Genomic DNA, 27,068 nt, shown 5'->3' with positions numbered 1-27,068 from the left:
GAAAGGGTAACAACTTAATTATAAAATATTTAAAAAAAAAACAAACTAATTTGAATAAATATGATTTTGTTATAAATATAGGTTGGTTACAAGTATGGCTCACTAGTGGAAGACTTCTATACCAGCCTTGTATTACATAGCAATGGCTGGAATTCAGTCTTTTGCAATCCTGAGAGGCCGGCTTTCTTAGGAAGTTGCACAACCAACTTGAGCGACTGTTTGATTCAATGCACAAGATGGTACTGTGGGTTGCTCGAAGTAGGTGTCTCGACCCTCTTTCGCTACATATTTGGGCCGGCATCGAAGATTTCGTTTCTTCAAGCCATGTGCTATGCATACCTTTCTTTTCAACCACTTTATTTTTTTCCTCTTTGGTGTTTAGCCACTATTCCTCAGCTTTGTCTCCTTAATGGCATCAATATATACCCAAAGGTAACTTCCCCATGGTTCATGGTCCTCTGTTTTGTTTTCTTATCCGTTGTCTTCAGACATATGTTTGATGTTCTCGCTACAAACGGAACTATTCGAACGTGGGAAGGGGAGTGGAGAATGTGGTTTGTTAAGTCGGTGACGGCTTCTTTCTATGGAAGTATGGATGTGATCATGAAGTTGTTGGGGTTGAAGAAAACTAGCTTCTTGACCACTAATAAAGTGGCCGAGAGCGAGCAAGTTAGGCTTTACCAAATCGGTAAAATCGATTTCAATGTGTCTCGTGCACTTATAGTTCCTGTTGCGACATTGGTGGTAATAAATGCGATTGCTTTTGCTTTGGGAGGTTTGAAAGTTGTGGTTGAAGGCAGGTTGGATGAGATGTTTGGGCAAATCTTCCTCTCTTTATGTATCTTGTTAGTAAATTACCCATTAATTGAAGGGATTTTATTTAGGAAGGATAAAGGGAGAGTTGCAATTTCTGTAACCATTTTGTCTCTTGTATTTGCTGTAGTTTTCTTGTGTTTTGGGTCTGTCTGTTTCATTCTCATGTATTACTAATTTGGAGATGGCTTCACATTCTCAATTATAACTATTCTAATAAAGGGTTTTAGAGAGGAGACAGATCTTACTAAAAAGTTATATGATTTTTTATTTTTGTTGTTGATTACCTTAAGCGCTGTGCAAATGTTGCATAAATCTTGGTAAATAAATTAAACAATTCATACTAAAATTAATGCAAGTAATAAGATAAATTATCATGAAATTAATACAAGTTATTAGATAAATTGTCATGAGTTAATCATTGATGTAGAACATCAGCACGATCAAGAAATTACCCGAATTCGACAAAACTCCAAATCAAAGGATGGGCATTCATATGGCACTCAAATCGAAGGATGGGCACTCATATGGCACTCAACTTTCTTGTGACTTTTTGTCTTCGCCTCTCATAATTCACGTCACGGTAAAATATAAATATATATATATATACATCTTTTGAGCTTAAGATTTTATAATCTTTATGTACCTTTTTTTTTCTCTTAGCTTCTCGTCATATGTGACATGATAAAAGAAATCATCTTTAGAATGTGCATGTGCAAGTTGACTTAAATATTTGGGCTTGTTAAGTTGAAAAATTAATTGTATCTATTGTTTTAGTTCTATTTTTCTAAATAAGAAAATCTTTTTGTACCTCGTTTATCTTTTGAGGGGCTATTATGACATGTAATGATGAAAAAATACCGGAAGGGATGCTTTTACTCTTCCCATTTTTAAGAAGGCGGGCATTCTTTATGAGCGATATAATGGATGCTATTAAACATTTTTATGGGTTCTCATAGTTTGATAAAAATTGGAATTCTATATTAATTGCGTTTATCTGAAAGGTCCCTGGACTATTGACATTAAAATGGTTTGGTTTTATCCGTCTTGTTTCATCTTTCTATAAGATTATATCAAATTGTTTTGACGAAAATATTGTGTAGAGTACTAGATACCGCTATTTTGGGCAATCAATTATTTTTAATCAGGGTCGTCAAATATTGATATTATTTTGATTGTTATTACTCAGTCAAATCTAGTGATAATAAATGTATTTTTGTCAAAATTGATGCTGAGAAAGCTTATGATCACATTAACTAAGACTTTCTTTTTGATATTACGGGATGGGGAGAAGTGAATCAACTAGATAAGATTTTTTTGTTACAACAACAAAGTTTTCTATTATTATTAACGAGAGTTCTCAAAGCTTTTCAAGAGCACGAGGGAAATTAGATAGGGTGATCCTTTATCCCATTTTTTATTCTTCATTGTCATGAAAGCTCTTACGCGGATGATGATATTCGCGGAAAACGCGGGTCTTATCCGCAGAGTAAAGTGTGGGTCAAGAAGGTCCCATTTTTCTATATCTCATTTTTTTTGGATGACATGCTTTGTATGATTACGGTTACAGATGTTATAAACATTAAGATTTTGCGAGATATTTTTGGGCTATTTAGAGCTTGCTTTGGGCTTCGTGTTAATCTGGTCATATTCAAAATTTTCTTTTCTAACCCTATTTCAGCTAAGAGAAGTAATAGGTTGGCTAGTGTTCTCAGTTTTAGCGTCGGATTTTTCCCTTTTATGTATCTCGGGCTTCCCTTGGGTAGTAAAACCAAATCTAAAGCCTTTGGGACCCAATTATTAGTAAGATGGAGGGTAAGCTTCTAACATGGAAGCATAAAATAATTTTTAAGAGAGGTCGATTAGTGTTTATTAAAAGTTTGTTAACTTCGATATCTACAAATATGTGGCGGTTAAAATGGAGAGAATTATGTACAAGTTTTTGTGGGGATCGTCAAATTCTTCCTTTACTCATCTGATTTGTTGGGAGAAAGTTAAATTAATTAAAGATGGAGGTTTGAGTATACTTTTAATACAAATGTGTTCTTTAAGCAATGTAGCAGATGCGTAAAAGCAAGATAGTCTTTGGGCTAAATTAATCAAGAGAAAGTATAATCAAGATATGTTTGTTCGGTTCACTAAGTTATCCAATCGTCTAGTTGGTTGTAGTATTTGGGAGTATTTCTATCATTTGAAAGTAATTTCGAGAACAATAGATATTTATCGTTGGTGATAGAGTCTTAGTTTATTTTTAGAATGACGTTTGGTGTGGGCAAGTGTCTTCCTACAAAATATTTCAGGTGCTTGATTCTATTTTCATTTGTATAGATGTTACTATCAAGGTCATGTTTGATCTGCACTCTTGTATTTTTTCTAACAGGATCATATATAAGACACGCCTTAGGGGTGATGAAGTCCTCAATAATGCGAGATTCTTGGAACTGATGGTTCTAAGGAGGTCAACCCATTTATTCGTGATGTTATGCGATAGTGAGATATAGATACATTTAATGTTGGTCATTGTTATACTTTATTATTAAGATCTCGTTCTTTGGTTGAATTTTTATTTAATTAAGGAGAACTAGAATGACACTCCACAATCATGCCCCCTGTTTCTATTCAAAATGCTTTCAATTGGAATCAAACTCGTGACATTTCGGTATCTTAAGCCAACTTTTACCACTATGCTACATTATAGGGGTTCTTTGGTTAAATGGTTATTCATTAAGGTATCTTAACCGATGATAAATTTAAGCGTAATGACTTTATGATAGCAAGTCAATGTCGAATGTACCATAAAGAGGAGGAGTCAGCTCCACACCTCCTTTTTTATTGTCACTCTATATTAGAATTTGGAGTCTTCTTTGGACATTGATCATGGTTCAATGAGTTATGTCAAGGTCTATTGATAGTTGTTGGAAGGTTTGGGTGGAGGCATCCAATGTCTAAAACGATGGAATTTTATCCTCGTTATTTTATTGTGGATTATTTGGCTATAGAGTAGAACTATAGATTTTTTTGACAATTATAGACGACCGATAAGGTCTATTCACGACGCTATTATCATGACGCTTCTTGAGGTGAGATTCGATAAGAATATGGACTCGACGGGTGATATCATTGCTCGCAACTTCGTGCTCGGTGATTTTGCCTTTTTGTTTTATTGTTTACTTTCTTAATTTCTTTGTTTTTCTTTATTTTCATTTTTTATGTAAAAAGAACCAAGTAATGCGTAAATATTTTTTTATATTTTAGTGTCACGTTTATAAACTTATCCATATTTAATCAACCAATCAAATAACAAACTATAAGAACACACGAACTTTACATGGAAAACCCTTTCAAGAAGAGTAAAATTCATGGAACCTTTAAACGCTTAAACCATTCACTATAGCACTTATAATGAGTTACACAATGTTCTTACAAATTGAGATTTACAATCTAACAAATTATGTAAATCTTCAAAAACAACATCATCATTAAAGATAATATATATATATATATATATATATATATATATATATATATATATATATATATATATACTTCACCAATGGTGGAAATACCTAAACTAGTTGAAGAAAAAAAATATTTTTATCAATAACTCAATTTTTCATATTCTCACACAAATAAAATTATTTAAAAAACCACAACCAAATAAGCCCAAAAACTTGTTACGATATTATTTAAAAAATATTGAGTGGTGTTAATATATATGAGAGTCGATAGAGGCAACGAAATTATAACGAAAGAAAAGCCACAAATTCAACGTGGACTACCACATGTGCAGAAGAGATAAATTTTTAAAAACAAATATATAATAATAAATAATAATAATTTATGTCTAAATTCAATTTTCGTGCTCATTGTTCTGAAATCATTTCTCTCACTCTTAACTCTCTCCGGTGAAAATCTTCTCAAAACTCAAAACCCTAGATTTATACATTTCATTCATACAAAACAAAAATATGTTCGCCGAAATGATATGTTTTTTATTTCATTTTCAACTTCAGTTATACAAAACATTTATTTTAATTTTATTGTGTATAGTGAACCAAGTTCTTCAGTTAAAGTTTAACGAGCTCTAAATCGTTTTTATGTTTAGAAACCCAGCAAAGACAACGTTGTAGAAAGAAATCCAGAATTCGAAAGGTATTATTATTTTTATTGTTCTGTATTCCACGTGAAGAATTTTGCATACATGATCATGTTCAAGACATTTTTGTCCCGAATATGACCATAAATTATGGTATCAAAATGCAAACATGATCATTATGGTCATTATGGTACCAAAATTTGAACATGACCATGTTTGAGACCAATATGTCCCGAACATGACCATTATGGTCATTATGGTACCAAAATATCATGAACATGGTCATGGACTAAATATCTCGAATATGACCATATTCGGGACCAAAATATCCCGAAATATCTCAAACATGGTCATGTTCTGAACTAAAATATCATGAACATGACTATGTTCGGGACCAATATGTCCCAAACATGGCCATATTAGTTTCCAATTCAAAAAGAAACAATGTAATTTCCAATATAAACAAGAGATCTCCATAAATAAATTGTATCAATTTCCAATTCATAAACAATGTAATTTCCAATATAAAAAAGAGATCTCTATAAACAAATGATATTAATTTCTAATTCATAAACAAATAAAGAAACAATGTATTTTCCAATATAAACAAATGGAATTATTTTACAATTTGTGTTCATCTATTTAAATTTTCTTTAAATTTTCTCTACATTTTTGGTGAAGAAAACGTAATTTTGGAGGGAATTCATTTCTAACAATGTTGACTTCTGACAACAGGATCACTGCTCCAAATTTTATCCTCAACAACTCAATTAATGCATTGGCCTTCAAAAAATATGTTTCAACGGGTTAGGACAGAGAATTATCAACAATAAAAATATTAAACAATAAAAATGTTAAACAATCAACATGTTAAAACTGAATAATTTACATATTTTTTTGTTCATAGGATGATTCAATCTTGCTTCATCTCATGTATATGTCTCCAATTGTCACATATAGTAGATTCCATAATCATTCTTATTATCCGGGTCTTACCAAAGATATTTTAAAAGGTTAAACATGAATTGAGATATTGAAGCAGCGATGCGATAGTTGAGTCAGCAATCTTCATAAAGCCCACAAAAATAATTTTATGTTTTACCAAGGAAAGAAAAAACATAGATATAGATGTGAAATAAAAACAATTTTAGATAGAGAAGTTTGACTTATTACTAAGGCCAGAGATGTTTCATATTTTTCCTCCCAATGTAAACCTTCTGACAATGAAAGTTGACAATTATTTGGATTTGTTTTTTTTACCATGTTAATGTAGAAAACATAAAAATGTGAATGTTCTAAAATAGGAAAGAATATCTGCAAAAAAATGATCATTTTATTTAAGATGTCATATGGTTAAGTAGCCGAAAAATGAGAATATTCTAAAATATTGGAGAGGTTATTTATAATGCCAACCATCTTAAGTCTTCAGATGATATATGAAATAATTTCATTTTTTTAATTGAAATGGGAAAAAAAATATTCATAGCGATGGGTACTCTACAAATGAACATCACATTAAAAAACAAAGATAATAATAAGATAAAAAAAAAGCTTACATATGTTAATGTATAAAAGAAAATTCTCTAGATGTTGGGATGTTTCTACTCCTGAAATTGAGAATTTGGGTCCAAGCATCAATTATTCTACACTCCACATAACTTTCACTTTTCAATGAAAGCATATGGAGTATGGTCAGCGTGACTCGCTCACTATGGAATAAAACTTCACTGCAAAGATAAATGAAGAAAACACATCCTGATAAGAGATAAGAAAATATTATAATCACTATGAAGAGTTCTAAAGATGTTACCTTAAGTCCAAATCTGCAAAAATTAATTCCACATCAATTTTTTCTTTGTTAGTTATATTGAATGATTTGAACATTTTGACATATTTGTTCGAAGTTGTTGCTGTGTATGAAGAGCAAAGAGTCGACATAGGTTTTTATTCATATTATCTTGTGTTCTAATTGGGGCTTCTTTTCTACTCCAACAACTGTCACCACTTCGGGTGGTGTTTCAACTCAAACCTCTATGAGTTTAGAATCTATACCAACCACCACCACTTCGGGTGGTGTTTCAACTTGAACTGTCGCTCAATTCTTAATCTTAAACTTCCTGTTAGACTGTGTTCTAAGCGGAAGTGAGGCTTGAGGTTCTATAGCAACAACAACAACCAGCACTTCAGGTGGTGTTTCAACTTCCATCGTCGTCTAAATTTTCTTAATCTTCTTCTTCGGTTGTTGTGTTCTCTTTGGGGCATCTTTTCCTACCCCAACCACCATTTTGGGTGGTGATTCAACAATAATCTTCCTCTTAGACTTTGTTCTGATTGTGCCATCTTTTCTTACCCAATCACCACTTTGGGTGTATTTCAACTCGAACTTCTGCGGGTTGAGGATGTATGGAAACCACCATCACTTCGAGTTGAGGTTCTTCTATAGGGGTGTCTTTCTAAATATTTGTGCATGTCATCCCTGAGAAATTTATATGAGTTCATAGCCTTCTACTAGACATGGATCGAGGAATCAAATAGAACAGATGGGTTCATTTTTTGTTGTTGTGCTAATGCTGCTACATCTGTCAACACTTGTGTGGCTTTTCTACATTCTGTGCAGATCTAGCAATAATGTCTAATGCATTTTTAACGATAGAGAAGGTTAATATTGGCGCGACCTAAGCCTCATCCTCTGCAATCTAAGGTTCATCCTATGCAATCTAAGGCGTTGTCTCTACAGTCTGAGGCTCCTCCATCTCATCTGCCACCTGATCTGCCATCTCATTTACCACCGTCTCAGGCTCATCCAAGTGGGTGCTTGGAAGTGGAAGGCATCCAACATCTCTTTCAAATTCAAATCCTCCTCGTTTTAATTCCATTTATATCATATTTCTTAGATTATTATCATTTAAACATGATAATATCGGAAATTATCGTTCATAAGGTAGTTAGAGTTGGAGTTCAGGGTCTACGACCCTATCCATGTAGCACAACTGAAACAAGAATCAATATATTAGAACATTTACATTTATATTTGAATAAACCACTGAATTAAAGTACTAACAAAGATTACTTATAATGAGAAATGTATGTGGTCCGTGAAAATGACTATTTTCATTGATCTTCCACTTCTTGCCGACATCAATTAATCCATTCAACTTTCGGATATTATTGACATCAAATATAGATTTCAGGATTTTATGCTTGTAGGTACAAAAATTGGGTAAGAGAAGTGTATATAATTTAATGATGCTTTGGATGTAAATTTTGGAAGAACTCTATACATTTATTGTTAATTCTATGAGGTCTAGAGAAAGCTGCTAAGAACATAGACTACAAAGTCTATCTTAAAATTATTGTCAGTTGCTCTATTGTTTAGAATCATCTAAAGTATTTCGGTTGTTTTAGGACCGCCATTGTTTTGCATTTGTCTCCTCCACTCCTTAATTGTTCATCATACGTGGGTGGGGTACATTTTATTGTTTCCATGTGACTCGACAATTTCAATCTCCCCTCTAGGGATGTCCCATACACACTAAACATCTTCTTCGTCTATTTTGACTTCTTTGCCATTCCGTAGGATGATCACACACCTACTGTAGTTGAATGACCTAACGAGATATCGAGAGAGTTCACCCGGACATATTGAAAGGCATAATGAAAGAAGCCTTCAAAGCCTATGACCTTCAGGCCTCTTTTGTTCATATGTCAATTGTTGAAGTAGATTGAAAAGGCTCATTGACGATGTCCTAGTCAAGAAAATGTTGTGACTGTTTTTTGGGGACAGTTGGAGTTGAGGGATCGGAGGGTGCTGAAGCTGAGGGAGGTGTTGGAGCTGAGGGAGTGGATGGTGCAGAGGGAGCTGATGGAGTTGTACACTCTTGATCATCAATTGTAGTAGTTATGGCCAACAATGAAAAATCTATTGGCGAGGGCCGACGATTTCTTTTATATACTCTATAAAAAAAATGAACCACGATTAACAATATAAAAGTGCTGAAAATTTAAGTTTTATTTGAACACTTGGACAAAAAAAAGATAAATGAAACATGATTAACAAATAAAAATTCATGTTTTATTTGGACAAAAAAGTCCCGAACATGACCAAAATATTACATTGGTGCAAATTTCTAGAACCTATATAACTGAAAATTCAATGTTTGTGTCAATTATAGACCTATATAACTAAAAATTCAAAAAAGACTTGGATAAAACATAATATAAAAGGAAATACGATTTGGGAAAAATAACTGAAAATTGAACAAATTAGTTTAAAATTTTCAAATTAGTTTAAGATAACTTTGGCCAGATTTGCAAATTAGTTTAAGGTTATCCATTGTAACTCGAATTTGTTAGTATTAAGAGTTATTATCATTAACCTGTAATTATCAAAACAAACACATAACTTGCTTAAAATGTGTAACACAATATTAGTAGTATTAGTAGGTCTATTATAATATTTAGGTTTTTATTTCTAAATGTGTGACTAAGAGTAGTTTCAATAGTCCTTCAACTAAGGTTTTTGTAAATGGATACAGATCCAGAAGCCAAAACGGAAATAAAAAAAAGTTTACAAACAGTAAATCAAGTTATCCATGTTCGGGATATACCTAACTACTGGAAAATCATGTCCGAGAACTTACCTTTCGTTAGTGTTTTCGACAGATTTGAATTTAGTTGAAGGAAATTGATTCTTCTGAAAGGTAAAAATAAAATGATACTCAAATCATCATTTTAGGGTTAATCAAATGATGTTGTTCGGAAATATTGTTGTTTGTCATTGAAAACTTATCATTTTCGAACTTGTTGAAAAAGATACGTGGAATAAGGAAGAAATTGCCGAAAGCCAATGTCGCAAAAGAAAGAAGAAGAAAGTTGAAGTCGTCGAAGAGGGAAACGTCGAAATCGAAAGGGAAAAAAATAAAGAAGAAACTGAAAATGAAGAAAAACTGAAGAGACGGGAGAAGTAAATTTAAAAAAATAATACGAATTAACGGGGATTAAAAATAAATTATTAGTAGTTATTTTTTAATTTCTTTCTCATGCAAATGTGCAAGGTGGATATTGATTTTGTTATAAATTTGTTGTCTAAATCATTTCTCAATATAAATATAAATATAAATATAAATATAAATATAAATATATATATATATATTTAATAAAAAAAACTTAAAAAATATTAATATATACTAATTAAATAAATATTATGTTTCAAATTAAATTAATTTTTAATTAATAAATTAAATAATATAATTTATAAATATTGAAAATTTTAGTTTCATTATTATTTTATTTTTAAAATTCACTTGATTATGAAATAAAAAAAAAAAAATTGATGCCACATTTGCAAAATTGGTCCAGCCCGGACAAGACGTGATTGGTTCACCGGACGTGTCCGTAGGTGCGGAATCATTAACCATTTTCACATGTCATCGTACAAACAATGTCCTAACATCATCATCATCCGCGAATCGAATCGAATCGCATCTAAAAAAATCAACACTCAAAATTCAGCTAACCAATCGGTCGGTGTTCATAAACTTCTCCCGCTTCGTCTTCCCCGGACACCCTCTCTCTCTTCTCTTCAACTTTACACATCGAGATTCGGAGAAGAGGAAGAGGTTGATCTAAATTCTTCTAAGTTACGGATTTCTGCATCAATGGCTTTCATTTCATTCATCGGCAGACTTCTCTTCGTTTCCGTCTTCATTCTCTCAGCTTGGCAAGAGTAAGCTAGCTTCTTTGCCTTCAGATCCATCCTTTTATGCTTTCGTTCTTCTTGTTTAAGCACGTTCTTTTCTCGATTCCGTAGTTTCATCTCATGCTATGTTTTATTGCTTCGTAGTTTGCTGCTGTTGGAAGATACAGATGAACTCTGTTTCATTCTCCAAGAATATGTTTAGCTAGTTTCTGCTTATCATAGATCTCGTTGGTTTAGTACCGCATTTGATGATTTTCCTGGCCATTGATCGCTAATACTTGATACTTGTACAATAGATCTAATATTTGTATGTTTTAGTTACCCTCTAGGGTGTATTCTTTTCTTATAAAATAGTGTATATATATGATTGTGGTTTTGTTCAGTCTCTGTTGAAGATGAACATTGACTGTAATTTCTCAAATTTCATGGCTATGAAGGTCTCGCCTAGGTTTATCTGATCTTCTTTAGTATATTTGTAACAGAGCTTTGTAGATTCTTATCTAGGCTCTTATAAGTTGTTGATTCTGAAGACAACAAAAGGAAAATGGTAGCCTTTGATATTTGTTAATATATTATGGCTGGGTATTCATCTTTCCCTTTAAGCAAATGGAAGATAATGAACCATTGATGTTGGCTCTCAGGTTCAGTGAATTTGGGGTTGATGGTGGACCAGCGGCCAAAACCCTGAAACCCAAGTTCAATATCTTCTTGAAGCATGTGACTGATCATACTGGGTTGAAAGTGCCAGATGTTGAAGTAATAATCAACTAGTCAGTATGATATATTAGATGGTTTTGAAAAAAAATGTAATTGTTTTCTGATATGTTTGTTCTTTTCTTTGGCAGATCAAACATTTAATTGCAGCTTCAATTGTTATGAAGGGATTGGGAAGCTTTCTTTTCATCTTTGGGAGTTCAATTGGAGCCTATTTGTTGGTCTGTAGTAGGCATAATCTTCTTCTTTTTCTTTATCAGAATTTGATATTGAATTCATCTCACAGTTTAGTTCTGTTTCAGCTTCTTCACAAATTGATAGCCACTCCAATCTTGTACGACTTCTACAACTACGATGATGACAGAAAAGAATATGGTCAACTTTTTGTTAAGTTTACACAGGTACAAATAACAGTCCATTTTCTCTTTATGATTGAAGATAAGAAATATAATTGATGGTCATTTTTTGTATTTTGTTTAGAGTCTGGCATTGTTTGGGGCAATACTGTTCTTCATCGGTATGAATAATTCAATGCCAAGAAGATTGGTTAAAAAGAAGGTTCTGAAAGCCAAAACAGTGTAGAACAAAGGGTGGTGGTGAGTTATGCAATTCCACTGAATCATTTTGTATGATTATTATTGTAGTTTTGGAGATGGTTTCTTCTTCTGTCTTTTTTAGATTATGGTTTTCAGAATGTGACTGGTTTTGTTGGGAAAGTATTCTTTTTTACATAGTTATTTTGTTTTAAAATATCTATGATTGGACAGCAAATTTTGTTTTAAGAAAAAAATACGAAATCAGTCATTGCCAACATAGACTCCCTTAGCTATTATCTTAGTTGGTTCTCTATCTAAATTCTAAAGTAAAGTTGTTTCTAAATTGTATCATTTTGGATTTTTTTGTTCCCATTTTGATTCATAGTCATTTTAGTGAGCAATTATTGTGGAAATCTTTTCAGATATATGATGACATAAATTGAAGACCAAAAAAAAAGTTTGGATGAAGCTAAATTATCTAGATAATTTGAAATTCAATCAATAAATTTAATTTCTTTTTTAAAAATGTCCATACATAATAAAATAAGATTGTTAAGCACAACTAGAGTTATTTTATTCTAACAAGTGTTATTTAAGTTTGGTGGATTTTTCAATAAGTTTACATTACACCCTTTTTACCTGATCAATTAAACTTTATTTTATTGAAATGGGGTTTGACAATTTTTTGTATTTTTTTTGTTAGACACCGACAAAAATGAAATCTTTTAATATTTACTCATGTATTCTACAACATAAGTGAATTATTATTTCTTGAAGTATTCTTCAATACTAATATTATTGTCATCCAATACTGTGGTGTGTGTGGAAATATGAAAATATTTTAAAATTTTCTAAACTATGAAATGAATAAAATTATAAGAGATTTTTAGATTTCATATCTAAAATCAAGATTTTTGATAAAGGAAAATTTTATGTCTAATTTCTTTAATCAATTCTCAATAAAATGTATATTTGTAAAATGAGAGAAATTGAATAGTAAATTCATCATTTTCTTTAAAAGTCGTATTAGAGTCGACAAAGGGGAACGAAAACAAGATCACGAATCTAATCTAGCGTGGTTTGTCACTCGTGTAGAAGAAAAATAAAAAATATAATCATATTAAAATAAAACATAAAAATGTTCATGTTTGAGACATTTTAATGGAATGTAAATTAAAAATCAAGTTTAAAAAAATGTCTTTATCATGGTCATTTTCTTTTAAAAAAAATAAATAGTTTTTTTTTTATTTTATTTTATGGATGTTAGACACGTGGAATTCGTGATCTTGATTTCTTAACTTCGTTATTACTTCATCATCCAAATTATTACCTTTTTTTTTAGTTTAATTTGTTATGAATTATTGTATTGGTAGATAAGTTAACACTTAAGGAGTTTTCTGCTCAACGACTTATTCAGAGTATGTTATATATAAATTTTGGGAATTTTATTTATGTTTTTTTTTTTTAAATCATATAAATATCATTTTAACTATAAAAGCATTCCTTTTATTAACTAAAATAAAACTCTTACTTTATATTTTATTAAATTTTAAATGTAAAAAAATATGTTAATAATTAAAAATGAAAAAACTTACTCTCTTATTTTTTTTTTAAATAAGATTAAACAAGCTAGGGACATTATAATAAATTGACAAATCAAGGGTAAGTTTATTATTAATATTTTTATTTAATTTATTAAATAAATATATTTTATTATATTAATATATTTTAAATCCTTTTATAATAACTCAATTTTTCTTATTCTAAAATGCTAAGTTAATTTTAACTGCATGACTCTGATATGAATGTAAATATATTACATCAAGATTTTGTATCTAAAAATTAAATTTTAATAATTTTCTATTAAGATAATAATTACAACAAAGATTATATAAATCAGTTTTTAAATAGGTTGACTATTTCTATTTACAACCAAATTGTTTAATTAATCATGACAATATGATGCTCATATTTTAATTATTGAGAAGATTTTTGCAATTAATTGTAATAAAAACTGGTGATTTAGACAGATTCGAAACGCCTATACTATTTTGTTCACTCATTTCCCATCTCCTTCATGAACCGTTCGTTTCCATTTCTACGTCTCTATAAAGTTCCTACCTTTAGGTTTAGCTTCCAAATATCTCACTCACAACCCACAACCCACAACCATGTCTGGCAGCGCCGTCGTTGCACTTTATGAAAATGGTTCAATCACTGAAAACTCAAACAAGTCTCCCTTCTCTGTCAAGGTTGGGCTTGCCCAGATGCTCCGGGGTGGCGTAATCATGGATGTAGTCAACGCCGAACAGGCCCGTATCGCCGAGGAAGCTGGCGCCTGCGCCGTCATGGCCCTCGAACGTGTCCCTGCTGACATCCGCGCCCAAGGCGGCGTTGCCCGGATGAGCGATCCTCAACTTATCAAAGAAATCAAACAGGCAGTAACAATCCCTGTCATGGCCAAGGCTCGAATTGGTCATTTCGTTGAAGCCCAGATCCTCGAAGCAATCGGAGTTGATTATGTCGATGAGAGCGAAGTTCTCACTCTCGCCGATGAGGAAAACCACATCAATAAGCACAATTTCCGTATCCCATTTGTCTGTGGTTGCCGTAATCTCGGCGAGGCCCTTCGCCGAATGCGTGAAGGTGCTGCCATGATTCGAACTAAAGGGGAGGCAGGAACTGGAAACATAGTCGAGGCTGTTCGACACGTTCGTTCTGTCATGGGTGAAATCCGTACTCTTAGGAATATGGATGACGTGGAAGTATTTGCTTTCGCCAAGAAAATAGCTGCCCCGTATGATTTGGTTATGCAGACAAAGCAGCTTGGAAGGCTGCCGGTTGTCCAGTTCGCTGCGGGTGGTGTGGCTACACCGGCGGATGCAGCCCTGATGATGCAGCTTGGATGCGATGGAGTGTTCGTTGGGTCCGGCGTTTTCAAGAGTGGTGATCCGGCTAGGAGAGCACGAGCTATTGTTCAGGCAGTGACCCACTACAGTGACCCGGAGCTTCTGGCGGAGGTGAGCTGTGGATTGGGTGAGGCTATGGTGGGGATAAATCTCAACGATGCGAAGGTGGAGAGGTATGCTAACCGTTCAGAGTAGTCAAAAGTATGCTCTGTTCGTGTGTTGGTGGGGTCTCGATCGATCGATTTCTAGATAAGAATATGTTTATTACCCTGTCCTGCACCTGAACTATAATATTTGTTTAAAGAAGTACTTTTGTTCTCTTTAAATTCAGATTCATTTCTTTGTTGCCTTTTGATAAGTACACAAGATATTGAACTGGGTCTGCATCGAATCCACTGTCCATGTAACATTTCAAAGAAACCCTTATAGCCCAGATGGGTTCCTTTTTAACCAGTGGTTCTTGTACCCTCTCACAAAAGGGAGATTGAAATGATTAAAAAAACAATCATTTCAGTCTCCCCCGAGAGAACACACATTTCCACATTTGGTGACAGAGCATGGCTGATGATAAGATGTGAATAGAATAAAGTGAGAGCTGGTGTAAGAGAACTTTTAAAAAAGATAAAATTGACAGGAATTGATTGGATGTAGGATAAAGTAAATAAAAGGCAATTCAAAGGAATCTTAATGGCAACTTATGAACAAAGCAATTCCCTCACAAAGGCAACTTATCCACTTCTTCTTTTCTTCAACCATTAATTTCTATTTCTGTTTTGCGAGGAGACTTGTGATCAGTACAAAGCTTATATTATAAACCAGCTTTAATTGGAATTTGATTGTATCATCTAAGAAAGGAGCTAAAGATCATCATGTCGAACCGTCGACAATATTTCAAGGTATGCTTTTGTTGCAAGTTCGTGTTCAGATTGAACATTGCTGAGCCACCTCAGGATGTGAAGATGTTATTCGAGACATACAAAGGACCGGAAGAAGAGGTTATGGGGGCTGATCAGCTGCAGCGGTTCTTGGTAGAGGTGCAAGGAGAAGAAGGAGCCACTAGAGAGGACGCTCAGGCTATCATCAACAGTGTTAGACATCTCAACATCATCTTCCATCACAAAGGGGGCATGCGTCTTGAATCCTTCTTTCGATATCTCTTGGGTGATTACAATCCTCCTCTAAATCCTTCTCTTGGGGTACGAAACCTTTTAATTTCAGTACTTATATACTTAATTTGATCATGATATATATAACTTCTTGATGCATGCTGCTGCAGGTTCATCATGAAATGGATGCTCCACTGTCTCACTATTACCTATTCACAGGACATAACTCCTACTTGACTGGAAATCAGCTCTACGGTAAATGCAGTGTCAAGCCTATCATAAGGGCCCTTGAAAGAGGTGTAAGAGTCATCGAACTCGATCTGTGGCCCAATTCAAGAAATGACAAAGTCATTGTTTGTCATGGCGGGTAATTTCCATTTCATTTCAATAATTACCCAAATCATCAAAGAAAATCGGAAGTGATCAAGTACTCAGAAATCACTTCAAATGAGCTGAACTTAATGGTTGTTGTTGTTGTCGTCTTAATTCAGGACACTGACATCTCCGGTTGATCTTATAAAATGTCTAAAAGCCATCAATGAACATGCATTTACTGCTTCTGAGTACCCTCTCGTCATAACTTTCGAAGACCATCTCACACCAATTCTTCAAGCCAAAGTGGTGGACGTGAGTATTTCATTGCATATACATAAACAAACTTATTTGCAACTCTTTAATGATAATAAAAGCTAGTTTAAATATATGTATATATATTGTAGATGGTTACTAAGACCTTTGGAGATAAACTATTTTGCCCTCAAGATGAGCTTAAAGAACTTCCATCCCCATCATCACTCAAAAGAAGAATCATCATCTCAACTAAACCTCCAGAGTTCCGCGAATCACAAGCAAAGGACAAACATACTAAAACCAATGAGATGGTTAAAATACAAGAGGAATTGGATGACCAAGACGAAGAACCACTTACCCAAGTTCCTCAATATAGACGTTTGATTGCCATTCATGCAGGGAAGCCCAAAGGCGGAAAGCAGAACTTGTTTAGCGAGGATCCCAACATAGCCAGGCGTATCAGTTTAAGCGAGCAAGACCTTAAAGACGCAGTGAAAGCAGAAGGACAAGATATTATCAGGTAATAGAATTGTTAGTCTTATAAATTATTTTGAGGAACTTCTCAAACTGATCAAACATTTCATTTTGTGATCGAATCTTTAAGGTTTACACATAGGAATTTAGTTAGAGTTTACCCAAAGGGTGTACGCGTAGACTCATCTAACTACGATCCCTTAGTGGCATGGTCTCACGGAGCTCAAATGGTTGCATTCAACATGCAGGTAATTTATTAATTTATAAGCTTGTTTCACTCGTTATGTTTTACTTATTATAACCATCTTATAGGGATATGGGAAATATCTTTGGATCATGCAAGGAATGTTTAGAGCAAATGGAGGGTGTGGGTATGTGAAGAAACCGGATTTCTTACTGAGAAACGAAGGTTTTGATCCCGACATGAGCATGTCAATGCCAATTAAATTAGAATTCAAGGTTTGAATTTTCCAAATTCAATGACACAGCTAGACAATTTTAATAATGATCTAACATTGAGAAAAATGACCTGACCTATTTAACAGGTCAAACTATACATGGGAGAAGGTTGGCACTTGGATTTTCATCGTACACATTTCGATCTGTATTCCCCTCCCGACTTCTTCACCAAGGTATCTAATTTATACATGTTTAGTGAAATTTCAAGTTAAATGAGATGAATTAAGTTATTTGTAGATTGGGATTGTTGGACTAGAGGGTGACAAAGAAATGAAGAGAACAAAAACAATAAACAATAGCTGGATTCCAATGTGGAATGAAGATTTCGAGTTCGTTTTAAAAGTTCCAGAATTGGCGTTGCTTCGGGTTGGAGTTTTTGACTACGACCCTTCGGGTAAAAATGATTTTGGGGGTCAGACATGTTTGCCCCTATTAGAGATAAGACCTGGATATAGGTCAGTTCCATTGTATGATGAGAAGGGAGAGCAATACAAACATGTCAAACTTCTCATGCATTTCAGCTTCAACTGGGTATAAGAGCACTTTTATTTGTGTGTTGTGTGTAAGTGTGTTGAGGCTCAGTCTTTTTAAATCAATAACATTTGTAAATTTTCTTGCCTTATTTAGTGTTAAAATAGTATGCAATAATATGAAAAAGCATTAAAACATGGATCAAACGGATGACCTCAATTATTTAATCCCATTTGTTACATAAAGTTTCATGGGGTCCAAAAGGTGACATGCATCTGAACTCAAATTACTTAACTAAGAAATAAAAGGTACTGGTTTGTTCATACTTTAGAAGACAAAACAAACATGTACAAACTACATGGATAGATAGATAGATCATGAAGCTGCATCTGCAGGGGGGGTGTCATGATAAAGGAACTTATTTAGTCTTGGTTGGCTCTGCGAAACCGAAAAGTGTAGGATCGGTTTGGTAAAACACAACATCTCCTTCGTTACTGACATAGTGATCTTCCTTGATGCTTTTCATAAGATTCCCAAGCAGATGAAATGGGATGAGACCTGAACTCTTCATTGGTTCTCTGTAGTACTGCCCCAATATCGGCTTAACCGCCTTGGTCTGCATAAGGATCTCTATGATTACTTTGAATGCCAAGAGAATAGGTGAAGGTAAAGATGATTCTTACCGCTTCTACTAAGTGATAGTGAGGCATTTGGGGGAAGAGATGGTGAACGACATGGGTCCCGATGTCATGGTGGATCTTGTTGATCACGCCGTAGTCTCTGTCAATAGTGGTTAGTCCGCCCCTTAGATAAGTCCATTCCTGATCATCATCGGACAATCGTTTAAGATTATATAATTTTACACCCAAAAAAATAACATGAATTGAGTACCTTGCCGCGATACCAAGGGAGCTTGTCATCGTGGCCATGGTGATGCAAATATGTGACCAAATCCAGCCAAACCACGAAAATCTACAGTTAGACATGCAAATTATTCTTTAACAAACTATACTAAATTTTAATAATGAAAGAACTAGCTAGAGGAGGCTGAAAAAACCCACCATGTATGGGACTCCATAGACCTTAATCATTTGAACAAAGCCTACTATGATAGATGAGGCGATAAGAATGGCAGCCATTAAACTCCAGCAAAGACTTGAGACAACAATTTGTTTCCTTTCACTGGAATGGAACAGGTCACTATAAGGATTGAAATGTGAGCCACTCTTTCCCGGGCTTCTCCAAATCTGAAATATATATAGTTTTCAATCAAGTCATAGAATAAAAACAAAAACAAAAATCATTGAGTAGAAAAGATGTTAATTACCAAGTATATCGGGTAGGCTAACAGAGGGAAAGGAATTTTGAATCTGAAGAACTTAGTTGTAACAGAAAGGCTGTTATATAGATTCTTCGACAACTGTGTATTAACTATGTTAATTACTATATACAAGGCAAATTAAGAGAAATATCAAATTAATAAAAGGGTCAACAGAAGCACAAACCGGCACCCATGATTCATCTTTCTCAACATTGCCATGGTTCTGATGGTGAGTTCTGTGGCTGATTCTCCTGTTAAACAAATTCATGTTTACATTATTATTGTCAAAACAAAAACACAACAAAACAAAACACGCACCAGCCATGATAAGGGACTAGGATCAAGCTGTGAAGGACATGCCCAACCACACTATTGAGTGTCACACTATCTGAAAAGCTTCCATGACCACTGGCAATTAACAATAAACAAAAAGATTAGCAAAAACTATTCGAAATTCAGAAGAAAACGTAGAAAAAGGATTGATTACCAGTCGTGTCCGAGAACAAAGATTGCCCAGAACATTGTCCCTTGTGCAGCCCAATAAACTGGCCAAAATGCCCAGTTGTCTACATAAACTGCCAAAGCAGCCAAGAGAAAAACCACAATGAGATCCCTCACAACATAGCTCATAGATCGCCACGGGTTCTTGACCCAGCAGTGTGCTGGAATTGCAGCCCGAATATCAGCAATCTTAAACGGAGGAGCAGCACTTGCATCAAAATCAAAGTCGTATTCCACTTTATCATCATTCTTCTTCACACCAGAGTTCACCTTTGTCAGTCCATTACCATCTGCACACCACAATGAAGCCATACAGACTATGGTTTAACAAAAAGAAAATGCCTACAACTTTTATTTAAACTAATTAACATATATAGTTCCACAAACTGTAAAACTTGTAATGTTTATATACCAAAACTATCTCTATATCTAGAAATTAATTCAATCGATTCTTAGACAAATCCGGGTCCAAATATTTTCAAATAAAGTCATATAATTTCAATCACGTGTCTCTATTTGCATGGTGGTTAAGGAAGATATAAAGGACACCAAAAGTATATATTATGCTCAATAATATCAAATGGATGGTGCCCTTTTAAGGGAATCAATCAATCTAGACCATATAATTTTCGCCTACTAAGTTGGTAAGTGTTCAAGTTTAACACCAAACTTTAAAGTTTGGTCATTTTAACCCCATTAATTAGTATCCTTATAAACAAACTAATTTTTGTTTAATAAATTAAGAAACAAATTTTAACTATATATTTTTATTCTAATTATCAGATCCAAGAATAAAAATTGAGTTGCTTAATAGAAAATTTGAGGCACAAAAAAATTATGAATAAAATAAAAAAATAAAAAAAATGTTTAGTTTTTTTTTTTAAAATTAAAAATCAAATCTTATATTAAATTAAAATATTTCTATGAAGTCCACTAAACCCTAACCTAACATAGATCTCTCCGCCCCTTGAGTTTAATAAATAATAATAATTTACTTAAAAAAATTGTAATTATTATTATTATTTTAGGGATTAGCAAATGTTGGTAGCACGAAATCCAAGAAAAAAATTAAAAATATTTCTTTAATAGGTCATTACTAGCACCAATCAGATCTAGATATTTATATTGCAAATACCTAACTACACAAGCAGACAACATTATATAAAAGCTATGAACCAACAAACAACAATAATATAAGAACAAGGCAATGCATGCATGGCACGTGATCAGTAATGGCCCCTATGTTTGATAACAATAATAATAAATGTTTGTTTTTTTGTTTTCAGATTTATATATTTCTAGTTAAGTTTCACAATATATTAAAATTTTTTAAAAAAATTATCTAAAAGGCCCAAAAGAGAGAAGCCCAATTGTCAAATCATTTGTTAGAGAAAAGACATTATACATTTTAACTCTGAAATAGGAAAGTTTGGGGCCCATATAAGGGTGGGGGGCACTTTTTTAGCCTTTAGGGCAGAAGCACTGAAAGTACAAAAACGTCCTTTCAGTTTCAGCCCATGCGGGGGCGTTCGCCGCCCTCCCACTCCGCCGGAACTCTCTCTCTCTAGAAAACTCTAGAAGAAGTGAGACCGATGCAATTACTTATTAACATTGTTATTTAATGAAGGATCTATGTCGGCAGTTATGTTTGTTTGTATTTGATTGTGCATGAAGCATTTTCAAGAAATTACCGATTTCGGAATCATCCTTTCCATGCAGATGCAGATATAGAAGTATCGATGATAACAAGAAAAATTGACAGAAATTGAAGAATGCAAATGAGAAATGATTGAATTAAAAGATACAGAGATTGAACTGCAAATACTACCTTGAGCACCCATCTTAGGAGATTGTCCGGCCGTCCTCCTCCCTCGAAATGGGTCGGGTCGGGTAAGGGCACTTCCTTTACCAAAAACCAGAAAGGATGAGAGAGAGAGAAATGAATTGTGGTGAGTAAAAGTATATGTGTGTGTATATAAAGAGATGTGAGTAGGTGAGAGAGGAAGAGAGAAACATAAAGCAATGGACACGTACGATGAATTGTGGAGAGGAGAAGACATGCAAATCAGCCATTGAAAACCACGTGTGAGGAGAAAACCTTCATATGTGTGCTATGCAGAGAAGACGAAGAAGAAAGACCTACACAAATGGCAGACCCACCCCCTACCTTCTGCCCCTTGGAATCTTTTCTTCATTTTAATTATCTCTCTAAATCTCACTTTTTAACTTTAAAAAGCTTTTTAATTCATAATTATTACTTAAGTCAAAACTTTATTAGACTATTTAAAATTAAAAATAAAATAAAAATGATTGTTATTTTTTTTTATCTTTTCTTTTTCTGACGGGTAGATGCTTCTATTATATATGTAAGTGTAACCCCTCTCTCCTCTCTTCTCTTTCTTATTAATAATTGAGTTTAAAACCATTGTTAATAATTTTGTAATGAAAAAAAATAAAGGGGTGTAGAGTTTTATTGGTAAAAAGGTCTTCAATTGAAATTCGAATCATAAAGTTATTGCTTTAATTTTTTAAATAAATAAAAATTATATAGTTATAATTATATATTATATATATATAATATTTACAAGAAAGTGTTATTTTAGTATTATTATTATATTGAAACTTTAGTTTAAAAGTTTAAGAAGAAAGTCCCTTTGTGCTAAAAGTATTAGATAATTATATTTTTTCAAACAACTTTTATTTTTTGGTCATCCATAATTAAATATTCCTTTGTATTTTCTTATTAATTATATAATTAAAATATTATTTATTTAAAAACTTAAAATTTAATTTATTATTATATTAATACTTTTATTATTTTTATAATAAAAAAACTATTTTAAAATATATTTGTCTCAACATTCTTTAAATATACCTATATTTATTTAAATAACTCTCTATCTTTTCTCTCTTAACTTTTATTTTATTTACTTTTTAATATATATATATATATATATATATATATATATATAAAATAATACTTAATTTTGAAAGTGTCCGAATTGCCGGGTCGAGAGCCGTGGTTAATTTGGATATATATGTGAGAGTAAATGGATATTTGGGTTGGATTCTGAGTTGACCCGCCCATAAACTTAAAACGGTTAAAAATAAAATTAAAAATGTTATAAATATGTTTCAAACTCGCAACCTAAAAGAAAAACAGTACAACTTCTTAACCAACTAGACAAATAACACTTTATATTTTAAATTCAACACTAAATTTGATAAATGCGAGATGTTGTAACAATATATTTTTATCCGTGTACATCGCACACGAGAATCTTCCTAATTTAATTAAAGACCCAAATTTACAAACTATCATCCATTTTTTGTTTTAAAAATATTACATAATTAATGTAAAGGTATACAATTTGATATATGATATTATACCATAGTTCAATATTTATTAAATTAATTTTCAACTTCTTTTGAAAAAATAAAACTTTTGGTGATAAAAAATTCGGATCAGTTTTGTTTGGTAGAACAAAATTTTTATATACGAATTCTTATTGAAGCAGAATAATGAATATGCTTTTCTAAAATAAAATTATAAATATATAGTTTCCCTTTCATTATTTGTAATTGAGTCATCCATCACTTACACAGCACTTGCACCTGATCAATAATATTGGTTATTTTTATTGTATTACGTATTTAAAATGCTTATAAGACTTCTATTACTAGATTCCAATTTATTCATCTCATTGATAGTTGCTTATTCAATTTAGTTAATTGGTTACAGAGGAGATCTCCATACACAATCTCATCAAATATTCTCAGAATTTCAAAATCTAAGAAGGCATCACCAAAATAACTTCAACCATCCATTTTATTTTATTTGTTAAAATAAATTTAGTATAAATAGAATTATTAATTACAATGTTTATATTTTTTTTCCAAACCCAATAGTTACTACTAAGATGAAAGTAAAACATAAATTGTGAATGCTTGGATGAGATTGTCATAGAAAAAAATAGTTGAAAAAATATCTAATAATAAATAAATAAGTAAAAAAAAACTAAGTAAATCTATGGCCACAAAATTTATTTGTTCAAAGATAAGACGTTCATTTAAAATGATGAGTGATGACCCTATAAAATGTTTAGAAAAAAAGATTTGAGAAAAAAGTGTATATAATATATATATTAATTTCTTCATTATTTTTGATACTTTATGTTATAGCTAAACACATATAGATTATTAAGATTATATTTTTTAGAATTAAAAAATAAATTTGAAAATGAGATTATATAATTAAGAATATATATTAGCTATAAAAATGAATAAAAATACATTAAGGTAATTTCTTAATAAAAATAAATAAATAAGATACGCATATTATTTATCGAAAAGGAAATGGTACCAATTACCAATAAATCGATAGCTACTCTAATAGGATAAAATTTAATAAGAGTAATTTTCGAACATCAACCGTATTAGAGATAATTAAGTAATTGGGAATAGAGAATATATTTTTAAATCTAATTATTTTTAAACCTAACATAAAATTAAGAAACTCAAAATTTTGCAATCTAGACTCCCAAATCTATTGCTTAAGATGAGTAGGCCAAGCCAATCTTGCTGTCCAATTATATAAGTTTCATTAATCCCAGTGCAGTGATTTAATTTTTAATTTTTATTTTTATATAAGCTCATGTAGTTTCTATATTTTTGTAAACTATTTCAAAATAGCTTTATTATGCATCATGATTCAAATTTAATCCATGGAAGGTCTTTCACATTTATGGCTGGAAATAAAATTCAAATTCTTCTTTCATTAATGAAATTTCTAACTCATACAGTTTTTTATTAATAAAACTGAACTAAGAAAGATAATATTGTTTATGAAAGAGAGCACCCATCTCACAATTTTTATCGATAAAACTATCTTGAATGAGTTTTTGAATATTGAAATTAAATCATTACATGAGTCCCAATGAGAATGCTATAATAAAATTTTAAGTGTCCGTGTCCCAGGAATAAAATCATATTAGAGTTAAATGGTTGTTTTACATTAAAAAAGATATATATTTTATTATAATATAGTTGTATCAAATTCAATTCAAACGAAATTTTAAATAAAATAAACGTATACAATTACAATATTATCAACAGAGAATTAAATCTATAAATACATTGTTATGATGTTATTCAAACAAAGTGTTATATGAATTATATATATATATATATATATATATATATATATTAATGTATTAATATTTTCATTAATATTAAATGGTACAATTATATTGCATTAATGTTAATTAATTGTTATATGATTGTTTGTAATGGCTTTTGTATTCATTTTTATATTTAATTAATTAATATAATGATACAAATAATTAATGGCATGATAGAAAAATGTTTGAATAAATACTATCACGAGAGTTTTCTAAGTAGAATGGTTTATTTATAATTCATAAACTCAAATTCTTATTTGATTAATCACTCTTCAAATTTTTAACAATTTTGTTTTGCAACATTCAAAATTTTTCCCATCAATTAAAATTATTCTTTTGAAATTGATGAAAGTGATCTAGATATTGTGTTTAATATCGATATATAAATTCATTTTATATTGGTATTTGAAAATAAAAGAGAATGAGTCTATTTAAGGAAATGTGTACCTTCCGAAATAAATCGGGTTCATTTGTTTCTTTTATTTTCATTATAAAATTGTACTAGTATTTTGTATTTAATTAATTTTTTTATTATTTAAATTAGTTTAGTTTAGAAATTAGATTTCTATTATCAGGCTCTCTAAAAATTTATGGGCCGAGAAAGACTTGTCTTGTTGATTCCATCCTCGGCCTACATCAAAGGCCCAGTCTATGAAATTATCTGCAGAGAAGAAAATAAAAAAACAACATTTTCAAGTTTGAATTTTATTTTTTTAGTTTTATTATAAGTTTAAAAAAAATTATATAAAACTGTCTAACTCAGTTAACAATGTTAAAATTAAGAGATTAAATAAATAAGTTTTTAATAGTAAATACATTTTGTTGAATTTTTAATTGTCTAATTATATAGAGGAGTGATAGAGTGAGGGAATTTGGTGAGGGAATGACGTGGCATCACCTTCATTGGTTGGAAAATGTAAAAGTAGGAGGAAAGAGAGAAAAAAGAGAAATTATTTGATTTTTTCATCGAATAAGATTATGCCACGTTATTCCCTCACCTAATCATTTCTCAATTATATATTTAAATAAACTAATTTTATAAGTACATATATTTCTAAATAAAACTTTTTCTTTATATTATTTGTCTTTGATATTAATTAACATGTTAACATAATAACTTTCAAATCTCTTTAAAGAAGAAAAAAGAACTTAATGAAGTAACAAAATATTTTGTGATTTTTTTTTATAGATATCAAGATAGTGTTTGAAGTTTTCTTCCATTCCATTAACGAGACAAATGAAGTTAATTGATATAGTTGTCTTGGAAATATATGATACATTATTGTCTAAACCGGGGTATTTGATTTTGGCTGGTGCTTCTGGATAGCTATATGGAATTAAGATTTAGAAATATTTTGACTGAGAAAATTTCATCAGGTAAGTAACGATATTAAAGATTATAATATCATCAACTTTAAAAGATCAAGAATTAAGGTTAATTTTATTAAAAATTATAATATCATCAATTTTAAAATATCAAGAGTCAATTCTTTCAAAAGACTATTAAATTTCTCTTTAGAGACTATTGGTTTAATTAACTAATAAATGTTATTTAGTATAATATTTCATTTATTATTTTCTTTCCTATATATATCAATATATGTAAATACTAATTTCAGTCCGATTGAGTAAAAAAGTATATGATATTTCAATCATATATTGAACCGTGTCCAACAAATGGTAGTGTCAAATGTAATATCTACCAACTAAGAGATGTGTCTCATTCTTCTTTCTCATGTCTTCATGCTTTTATCTTAGTGAGATTATTGAGATCATGTATTTTTATAAATTCATATCTTATCAACATATATTTTTTTCCAAATGTCTCAACCACAAAGGTTGCGGTTAGCGTTGATTAAACCCTTTTAACGATTAGTTATATATCTCTCAACACGTTACTTTTGTTGAACCCTTTCTTTAAAATTACACAAACTCATTCTATCAATCATTTATACACTTATATTTCTTCTCTCCGCTGTCATTTTCTCAATATTTCACATTTATCCCAACTCATTTTTAAATCTCATCCTTTCAATACGACAATATCTTAACATTCTATTTCATCAAACTTTTAAACTTCATCCTCTCTCATTATCTCACCTTTCTAATATTTACCCGACTATAAAAGTTGATTTTAACTTCATTGTAATTTTTATTATTGACAATTAAAGTCGTTGCCAACAGTTAAAGTCAATCCTGATTGTAAAAGTCGAAAAAATT

At 31.6% G+C, this 27,068-nt stretch overlaps 5 protein-coding genes across 6 annotated transcripts in view; 4 read left to right on the top strand and 1 right to left on the bottom strand.

Moving 5' to 3' along the window:
• The window catches only part of LOC124920833 (cellulose synthase-like protein G2), a 38,933-nt gene extending 37,834 nt beyond the window's left edge, over window positions 1–1,099 (top strand). The window contains exon 7 of the mRNA XM_047461397.1: window positions 82–1,099. Within this exon, the coding sequence (XP_047317353.1) occupies window positions 82–990 (909 nt within the window). The 3' untranslated portion in view covers window positions 991–1,099. The remainder of the gene's footprint in view (window positions 1–81) is intronic.
• Window positions 1,100–10,318: 9,219 nt separating this feature from the next.
• LOC124921540 lies at window positions 10,319–12,054 on the top strand. Its single transcript, XM_047462213.1, has 5 exons — window positions 10,319–10,634; window positions 11,249–11,363; window positions 11,453–11,542; window positions 11,624–11,722; window positions 11,802–12,054. The coding sequence occupies exons 1-5, from the start codon at window positions 10,333–10,335 to the stop codon at window positions 11,901–11,903; spliced, it is 708 nt and encodes a 235-aa protein (XP_047318169.1). The 5' UTR covers window positions 10,319–10,332; the 3' UTR covers window positions 11,904–12,054.
• A 1,908-nt stretch (window positions 12,055–13,962) lies between these two features.
• Window positions 13,963–15,117, top strand: LOC124920831 (probable pyridoxal 5'-phosphate synthase subunit PDX1). The gene has a single exon (XM_047461395.1). The coding sequence runs from the start codon at window positions 14,029–14,031 to the stop codon at window positions 14,959–14,961; it is 933 nt and encodes a 310-aa protein (XP_047317351.1). The 5' UTR covers window positions 13,963–14,028; the 3' UTR covers window positions 14,962–15,117.
• A 128-nt stretch (window positions 15,118–15,245) lies between these two features.
• LOC124920829 (phosphoinositide phospholipase C 2-like) lies at window positions 15,246–17,997 on the top strand. Its single transcript, XM_047461392.1, has 8 exons — window positions 15,246–15,962; window positions 16,043–16,239; window positions 16,364–16,499; window positions 16,592–16,962; window positions 17,047–17,164; window positions 17,229–17,375; window positions 17,462–17,548; window positions 17,613–17,997. The coding sequence occupies exons 1-8, from the start codon at window positions 15,636–15,638 to the stop codon at window positions 17,910–17,912; spliced, it is 1,683 nt and encodes a 560-aa protein (XP_047317348.1). The 5' UTR covers window positions 15,246–15,635; the 3' UTR covers window positions 17,913–17,997.
• A 46-nt stretch (window positions 17,998–18,043) lies between these two features.
• On the bottom strand, window positions 18,044–21,524 carry LOC124920830 (omega-3 fatty acid desaturase, endoplasmic reticulum-like). Of its 2 annotated transcripts, XM_047461394.1 has the most exons (9): window positions 21,497–21,524; window positions 19,655–19,958; window positions 19,486–19,575; window positions 19,352–19,418; window positions 19,174–19,266; window positions 18,908–19,093; window positions 18,738–18,818; window positions 18,530–18,667; window positions 18,044–18,462 (listed from the first exon to the last, which is right to left on the bottom strand). In XM_047461394.1, the coding sequence occupies exons 1-9, from the start codon at window positions 21,507–21,509 to the stop codon at window positions 18,265–18,267; spliced, it is 1,170 nt and encodes a 389-aa protein (XP_047317350.1). In that variant the 5' UTR covers window positions 21,510–21,524; the 3' UTR covers window positions 18,044–18,264. The 2 variants fall into 2 exon arrangements, with proteins under 2 accessions (XP_047317350.1, XP_047317349.1); XM_047461393.1 differs by lacking the exon at window positions 21,497–21,524 and having other exon boundaries at window positions 19,655–19,995.
• Window positions 21,525–27,068: the final 5,544 nt, after the last annotated feature.

Source organism: Impatiens glandulifera, chromosome 1, assembly GCF_907164915.1.
Source record: "Impatiens glandulifera chromosome 1, dImpGla2.1, whole genome shotgun sequence".
NCBI lineage: Eukaryota > Viridiplantae > Streptophyta > Magnoliopsida > Ericales > Balsaminaceae > Impatiens > Impatiens glandulifera.
The sequence above is the reverse complement of the archived record's forward strand: the minus strand, read 5'-3'. Positions and strand labels throughout refer to the sequence as shown.